This window comes from Oncorhynchus tshawytscha, linkage group LG03 (genome assembly GCF_018296145.1).
Source record: "Oncorhynchus tshawytscha isolate Ot180627B linkage group LG03, Otsh_v2.0, whole genome shotgun sequence".
NCBI classification, from domain to species: Eukaryota; Metazoa; Chordata; class Actinopteri; order Salmoniformes; family Salmonidae; genus Oncorhynchus; species Oncorhynchus tshawytscha.
The window spans coordinates 22,026,769-22,035,723 of NC_056431.1; the positions used below are offsets into that span (position 1 = coordinate 22,026,769).

Sequence of the window (8,955 nt, forward strand, 5' to 3'; positions counted from 1 at the left end):
TCATATAGGCAGGTTGCCTTAGTGTTCTTGGGCACAGGGACTATGGTGGTCTGCTTGAAACATGTTGGTATTACAGACTCAGACAGGGAGAGGTTGAATTTGTTAGTGAAGACACTTGCCAGTTGGTCAATGCATGCTCGGAGTACACGTAGGACGATTCGATCTTAGTCCTGTGTTGATGCTTTACCTGTTTGACGGTTTGTCAGAGGGTAAAACAGGATTTCTTATAAGCTTCCGGGTTAGAGTCCCGCTCCTTGAAAGCGGCAGCTCTACCTTTTTAGCTCAGTGAGAATGTTGCCTGTAATCCATGGCTTCTTGTCGGGGTATGTACGTACGGTCACTGTGGGGATGACGTCATCGATTTTTAAAGCCAGTGACTGACGTGGGGTATTCCCCAATGCCATCGGAAGAATCCCGGAACATATTCCAGTCTGTGCTATCAAAACAGTCCTGTAGTTTAGCATCTGCTTCATCTGACCAGTTTTTTATTGACCGAGTCACTGGTGCTTCCTGCTTTCATTTTTACTTGTAAGCAGGAATCAGGAGGATAGCATTATGGTCATATTTGCCAAATGGGGGGTGGGGGAGAGCTTTGTACACATCTCTGTGCGTGGAGTAAAGTTGGTCTAGAATTTTAGTGGTACATATATACAATATACAATATAATATACAAATATACAATATGTACCACTATCCCCAACACACCCCACCACCCCTTCCCACTACTTTGGCCCCAACAGATCCTACAGTAGGATGTCGGCCTGGGAGACTGGAACCTCTTCTATCAAACCGCCCTGTTGTTCTTCTGCGATAAAATCTCTGACTCCCAAAAACTTCTCTGCTGCTGCTACTACCAATTCAATCTTCTGGGATTTCCTTTCCCTCTGTGCGGTAGAATTAATGACCATAGCAATAAAGGCAAAGAAGACAACCTTACTAAAGCACAAACTGTGAGGGTCACTCTGTACTGGCTTACTACTCACAGGGATCCTCTCAGGCTCTCTCAACCTTTGCTCACCATCCTCTACTTTCTTCACTGCCTCAGCATATGACACTTTCTGCACTGCTTGCACCCTGGAAACTTCCACCTGTCTCACCCACACACAACATTTCTGATCCCTTGCAACATGGCCACCCCCACAATTGACACTCCACTTTTCCCACTAAAACGATACACTCCTTTGTCCCATGCCTTTCTGCACACTTTTCATACCTTGGAATCTCCCTCCTACATACTGTTGCAACATGACCATAAACTTGGCACCTGAAACACCATAGTGGGTTCGGAACAAAAGCTCTCAAGGGATGATGTATGATACTGTATATTGCAACCAGTATGGGGGTATACTCTACCACTTACTGGATTGTATTTCATGTTGGTGGTAGAACAACATAATAAAATAGAGAGGGTATAATTTCTTATCAACATTAAAAGCACAGAAAAAAGCTTTATTTTGTCACATGAATATAGAACCAGAACATACATATGGCAGCATATGAAATAGCGTTTTAGTGTAGTGACAAATTGCTTTTTTGCTTTAGTAACCATCAATCCTCTTGAGTACAGGGTCAGGCTGGGAGGTGAAGAGAGGCACATTTATATAAAACATATACAAAAGTGATTGTTTTATAAGAGAGGTGTGTCCAACACCTTTATCATCATTACATCATACAATCCTGTTCATCCTATCTAGAATATCATTATACAGACATTATATGTGTAATGATGCTAAATGTACTGCATGAAATAGGTGAATAATGTGTGTGGACCATTATCTTCAAGTATATGCACTGATGAAGTAGCTAGGGATATTAAGTCTACAATTATGCACACAAAATTATGCACACAAAAGTTATATATATATATATATATATATATATATATATATATATATATATATATATATATATATATATATATATCAATCATTAAAAAGGAGAGAAGGATAATCTAAATGTGCCACATAACTACTTGGTACTGTATGTATAATCATGCAAAATTATATCAAGTGGATACCATATCATTGTGCCATTATCAGTCAAGCAGTATGTTCATGCTTGTCTAGTTATACACTGTAAGAGCTCTCTTCCACTCCATGACATAACGCTGATCCAAGCCATTAGTGCTAATGATCTGGACCAGAGCTATCCATGACATACCACACTGAGAGATGAACTCAGATGATCTCCAAGTAGATAGCTGTTTCAGTGTTATTGTCATTGTAGGCAGTGCTTTGTCTGTCTCTTGTTCCTCTGTCCACCGTGCCCCCTTGACTCTCTCCTCCCCTTCTCTCCCCTCCTCGTCTCTCACCTCCTCTTCTCTCTCCCCCTCTCCTCTCTCCACCTCGTCTCTCCCCACCTCGCCTCCCCATAGGATGTGTCTGAAACACAACATAATGTGGTTAATCAACCATTCAATTGGATATTTATGTTTCAATGGATAATAAAGCTATTGTATTGTAAAATACGGTACCCAATTACAAGCAAAATTATATTTTTGGTACAGAACAGTAGGTGTACCTGTTTGGTCCGGACGAAAAGAGGGGTGCAGTTCTGGTAAACCAGCTGGTAACTGCCATTGGTGTAGATGTTGTTGCCCTCAGTGCAGTTGATGTAGAGGGGCATCTGATCCTGGTAGATACCCATGTCCCCAGGATACACCGGAGGTCTGCAGGTCAGCACACGTCTTTAAGGAATGAAGGCGAAGACAAGAGTTTGGATTAGAGAGGACATCATCATGAAACATCTACTTTTAAGATGTAAGATGTCTCCTCTTGGAACGGTTTTACATGTGAATGAATAGTTCCTCTTTCATTATTCTATTTAATCTTAAATGAAACAACATATGTTTGATGTACTGGTGTGTAATTTGGTTATTCCAAGTTTGCAAAACTTCTGAAGTAATTGAGGCACAATGGTGGCAGACGATAGAGAAGTCAGAGACAAGCAACTCTCAGAAAATATGTTTCTTACTTTCCTGACCTCTTTCGACAGCAGAACAGGAGAAGTAGAGAGAGGAGGAAGGTGGTCAAAGAGATGCATACTGCAGGTATAACTTTCCAAAGCAGAGAACCTGTCAATCAACAACAAAAACATTGCTATGTAAACTAAAGATACCACTTTTTTTTGCTCTTCAACCTTCAGAAAACAGATTATCTTCTTATCTTATATTACACTGTATTATTATACTATATTATCGGAACAGGTCAACCAACCAGTGACATTACAGGAACCATTCATACATTTGTAAAGATAATCTGAAAGAATAGGCCTTAGTGACCTTGAACGATTCATGCTTAGTATTTCACCCTCATGTTTTACTCACAGTACAGATGCTGCCTAAGGTACACCATGTAAAATGTGTGTGCATCTCAATTGTGTGTTCCCTGTTTCCACATGTCCTCGCCTTCTTCTCAAAATATATTGGAGGAGAAGGTCAGAGGTTCCTTTCCTCTGACCTTCTCCTCCAATGAGTTTTGAGAAGAAAGCGAGGAGAGAGGACGTGAGGAGTCAAGGAAATACAATTCAGATGCACCCATGTATTTCTCTTGTGTGGCGTGGTGTCCTGATGCTTACCGTCCTCTGCCTGAAGCAGTGTGTGGGAGTCGTTGCCCAGTGCATTAATGGCGAAGCAGACTATCCTCAGTGGAGTGTCCATGTGGCCCCTCAGCATGGCTGTTAGTGTACCGTTCTCTGAGCCTACTGATGTGTTGTAACTGTATGGTGGAACACTACCGTTGACACTCCAGGTTACGCCTGGCCGGGGGTTGGAGTCCACAGAACAGCGACACAGAACCTCCAACCCCTTCACAACACAGTAGGAGGAGAGTTGGAGGATGACAGGCTTGTCTGGGGGATATAAGAAGGGAGGGTGTGAGAGGGAGAGAGAGAGAGAGAGCGAGAGAGAGCATCATGGAAGGATCAGGGACGTTAGAGTACGTGGGATCTACTGGAAAGGGGTCCGCCCTTAGAAGTTGTGACACCGTATTTCAAGAACAATGTAGCTTCTCAATTCAAAATATTGTTCTTGTATCACAATGTAAAGTGTACAACTGTACAAATAGCAGCCGTTTAAATCCATACACAGAAATTGGAAGCAAAATAATCTATCAAACATTGACTGTACAGAATGCTTACATTGAGTGTTTAAGGAAGTCGATTTGGACTCTGCCCGTCCAATTAGGTTCTGGGCTGTGCAGCGGACCCTCATGTCTCGGGTCACATTGTACACCCGGACCGTGTGTGTGCGCTGGTGAAGGTCTACAGTTAGCCCATGTTGGGTGTATGACCACCTGTACTCTGTCACAGGCGGGTTAGCTTTACAGGAGCAGGCCAGTAACACATTCAACCCCTCCTGGACAGTCAAGGTATGGGCCTGGACTGTGATATCTTTTGGAGGGACTAGAGGAGAGATATAATTGCAGTCAAAGCCAGTATACATAAAACATCTCTGAGTTGGAGTGCTGATCTAGGATCAGCCCCCCCCCCCACCTATATTAATACAATATATAAGTAGAATCTGATCCTAGATCAGCACTCTGAAACACTATGAATATGGTCCCTGGCTTAGCATTACACACAATCATAACTTTATATAGAAAAGTACTTACATGTCACATGGAGCTCCTTTACGGTGTATACTCTTCTTCCTCCTGGATATACTGCCTCACACCTCATTCTGGGTTTGATGCGATACGATGCGATAAAGGTGAGAGAGGTCCGTAGTGTAGGCCCCTGGCCCTGGGGCTGGAGTACCTGCAGCTCCCCGTACTCGCTGCTGTTCTCCTGAGCTCCTCTCTCCCACCGCCACTGGAGGGTGGGGGCCTGGGAGGGACAGGAGTAACTAATGCTGCAGTTTAGGGACACCATCTGTCCTTCTGTCGCTGCCCCCACACCGCTGATCACTGGGAGCTCTGGGGACTCTTGTCAGTGAGGGGGACAAAGAGAGATAAGAACTGACTTGATGAACATAGTCTAAATGGGGATAAAGTAAATGTTTAGTCCATTAGCATTAGGGATAATTCAACTCAGGTTGTGTAAACATTGGTAGATTGGTGTATTAACATGAGCCATATAAAATAACTATCTTATCACTTATATAACATGTTAACAACGAAAAGGATAGCAGTTACTTTAACACTATATAATAAGAAATGAGACACAGATATTCTGTTAAATAACAAGAGATACACTAAAGTGTATAAAATATTAAGAACAACTACTCTTTCCATGGACTGACCAGGTGAATCCATAATTTCACCTGTTAAATCCACTTCAATCAGTGTAGATGAAGGGGACGAAGGGGATTTTTATGCCTTGAGACATAGATTGTGTGTGTGTGCCATTCAGAGGGTGAATGGGCAAGACAAAAGTTTTATGTGCCTTTGAACGGGGTATGTTAGTAGGTGCCATGCGATTTGTCTGAAGAACTGCAACGCTGCTGGGTTTTTCACACTCAACAGTTGCCTGTGTCTATCAAGAATGGTTCACCACCCAAACGACATCCAGCCAACTTGACACAACTGTGGGAAGCATTGAAGTCAACACGGGCCAGCATCCCTATGGAACACTTTAGACACCTTGTAGAGTCCATGCCCAGACAAATTCAGACTGTTCAGAGGACAAAAGGGGGAATGCCACTCAATATTAGTATGGTGTTTGGTATACTCAGTGTATGTAATTATGTGCGATGAAATCCCTCTCACCTGACACAACAATGTTGACCCTCCTCGCATTCCCCCAGTCATTCTGTCCATGTCCCTTCAACGCCAGCTCATAAACATTGGAGTCAGCCAGGTGGACCCTGTCAATCATTACAGAGCAGTCTCCATCGTCCGTGTTTCCCCGTAGGGATGTCCGGCCCAGGAACTTCCTGCTGACTGTGGATTTGTCCTCCGTACTGAAAGCTGTACGCTGCAGGATGGAGATGTGACTAGTCTTGTAGCGCAACCTCACGCCCACCACTCTCCCCTGCCTGCCCAGGGCGGAATGAGAGGCTGAAGGAGTGAAGGAGCAGGGGATGACCATGCAGGAGCCTACCAAGGCAGGGACACGGTTTGGAATGGAGGGCACGGGGGACACAGCATGGGTGTCCCTCCAGAAGCCTGTTGAGATGAAGTAGTAGAGAGACAATAGCTATATCAAAAGTTAAAGCCCTGTGGTGCAACAATGTGACTGTGCAACTGTGTCACTGTCTGGTAGATGTGAAGAAGCTACTGTACAAGTCAAAATAGTGGCACCACACTAAAACAGAACAGAAGTAATACGTAGCATCCAACAGATAACCACACCTGGCTAAAACTACATCCTAAAGTAATACTATGAAAGAAGAACTTTGTGTTCACATTACATTCAATCATCGATTGAATCAATTGTAAAAAAAAAAGATATATATTTAAAAATACAAATAAAAAAGAATGACTCTCTGTCCAGCTGTTTGTTGGCGGGCAGCCTGACACAACGTGATTTAGTGGGACATAGAACAATAGAGTTTAATTAAGAAAAGGGGAAGGGACATGCTTTGCTTTGCATCATCATCCCACTGTACTAACATGGTCTCTGTGCTTTAATGACTTATTTTCTCACCTGTTATATTGTTGAACACACAATTCCATCCATGAATGTATAGAATTGTGCAGCAGTCATTTTCCCTCTTTTTATAGTAGTCCTGTGCCTCAATTAATGGGGGAAACTGCTCTGCAGCTCATTTTCGTCACATCTAAAAACATACACTACCGTTTTTATTTTATTTCATTTATTCATTATTTTACCAGGTAAGTTGACTGAGAACACGTTCTCATTTACAGCAACGACCTGGGGAATAGTTACAGGGGAGAAGAGGGGGATGAATGAGCCAGTTGTTAACTGGGGATTATTAGGTGACCGTGATGGTTTGAGGGCCAGATTGGGAATTTAGCCAGGACACCAGGGTTAACACCCCTACTCTTAAGTGCCATGGGATCTTTAATGACCTCAGAGAGTCAGGACACCAGTTTAACACCCCTACTCTTAAGTGCCATGGGATCTTTAATGACCTCAGAGAGTCAGGACACCCGTTTAACGTCCCATCCGAAAGACGGCACCCTACACAGGGCAGTGTCCCCACTACCCTGGGGAATTGGGATATTCTTATTAGACCAGAGAAAATAGTGCCTCCTACTGGCCCTCCAACACCACTTCCAGCAGCATCTGGTCTCCCATCCAGGAACTGACCAGGACCAACCCTGCTTAGCTTCAGAAGCAAGCCAGCAGTGATTGGGGACACTGCCCTGTGTAGGGTGCCATCTTTTGGATGGGACGTTGTTAAGGGAATTTTTATCAATGATGACTAATTATGTATACATTTCAATCAGGACTGACTAATCCGAATACTATTATGTTACTGTACATGTATGAATTTTCTCTCTTGCTCCCAGTATTGAATATAATGTAGTCAAGAGTTTAGAACAATGACGGTCTGTTCCTTGGTACAAATGAATGAACTATCTCCAGACTGTCTAGAATGCTTATCTACACTGACTGACCTTGGCTCTAGGCGAGGAGGGAAGGCTTGAGAGCTATAGAGCCTTTCTACCAGTGTCAAGAAGAGACGGAACATTTAGAAAACGCTGACGTCATTTTCAGTTTATAACCTGTGGTAAAATGTGTATGTACTCAGTACTCTCTTGAATAAAAGCTGTTACTTGACTTTAAGACCGGAACTCTGTCCATTCCTATAAAATAAGGGTCTTACAAATCCTTATGAATTGACAGAGTGTTTAATTTAAATTGGGAATTAAAACAGAGGAATTAAATTCCTTCAACAGACGTTAAACGGGTGTCCTGCAGGGTGGTATGCTTTTAAAGTTTGGGGTCACTTAGAAAATTTTGTCCATTAGAATAACATCAAATTGATCAGAAATGCAGAGTAAGTTACTATTGTAGCAGGAAACGGATGATTTTTAATGGAATATCTACATAGGTGTACAGAGGCCCATTATCAGCAACCATCACTCCTGTGTTCCAATGGCACATTGTGTTAGCTTATCCAAGTTTACTGTTTTAAAAGGATAATTGATCATTAGAAAACCCTTTTGCAATTATGTTAGCACAGCTGAAAACTGTTGTTCTGTTTAAAGAAGCAACAAAACAATAAATATCTGGAGCATCAGCATTTGTGGGTTCGATTACAGGCTTAAAATGGCCACAAACAAAGAACTTTCTTCTGAAACTTGTCAGTCTATTCTTGTTCTGAGAAATGAAAGCTATTCCATTCGAGAAATTGCCAAGAAACTTAAGATCTCGTACAACGCTGTGTACTACTCCCTTCACAGAACAGTGCAAACGGTCTCTAACCAGAATAGAAAGAGGATTGGGGGGCCCTGGTGCACAACTGAGCAAGGGGACAGTACATTAGAGTGTCTAGTTTGAGAAACAGACGCCTCACAAGTCCTCAATTGGCAGCTTCATTAAGTAGTACCCGCAAAACACCAGTCTCAACGTCAACAGTGAAGAGGCGACTCCGGGATGCTGGCCTTCTAGGCACATTTTAAAACATTTAAATATAACACCATAAGCAACTCACCAAAGATCACAGTACACAGCAGGAGCATTCTGTCCAGACCAATGACTAGAAGCATGCTCAACAGACACAACCGAGGGAAGGAAGGTGTGATGGAAGAAGAGGCGAGGAGGAAGTTGTTTTGGTTTCATAATGTCACGGTGTCATGAATTTATTTTAAGACCACTAAGAATTTCCCCAATAGTTTGCAGTACTATACAGTTAAGCTAACACATTTCAAATACAGTACATCTCATATTATATCATAATTTGTAATGGCATTATTGTAATACATAGGCCTATAATACACCCATTGGCTTACGATACATTGTGTGTCTGCGCAGTGCACTGGCCAAGGTGAAAATGCAGTAAGTGATGATCCTACACTCATGTGAGAAGAATAACTGTTAATTAAA

General features: G+C 42.6%; 1 protein-coding gene across 2 annotated transcripts; it reads right to left on the minus strand.

The window, feature by feature from the left end:
- Positions 1-1,939: 1,939 nt before the first annotated feature.
- On the minus strand, positions 1,940-8,642 carry LOC121846257 (sialic acid-binding Ig-like lectin 5). Of its 2 annotated transcripts, none has more exons than XM_042320130.1 (8): positions 8,564-8,642; positions 5,706-6,104; positions 4,611-4,922; positions 4,138-4,401; positions 3,577-3,849; positions 2,983-3,073; positions 2,521-2,686; positions 1,940-2,381 (listed from the first exon to the last, which is right to left on the minus strand). In XM_042320130.1, the coding sequence occupies exons 1-8, from the start codon at positions 8,616-8,618 to the stop codon at positions 2,178-2,180; spliced, it is 1,764 nt and encodes a 587-aa protein (XP_042176064.1). In that variant the 5' UTR covers positions 8,619-8,642; the 3' UTR covers positions 1,940-2,177. The 2 variants fall into 2 exon arrangements, with proteins under 2 accessions (XP_042176064.1, XP_042176063.1); XM_042320129.1 differs by having other exon boundaries at positions 2,974-3,073.
- Between the last annotated feature and the right edge of the window lie 313 nt (positions 8,643-8,955).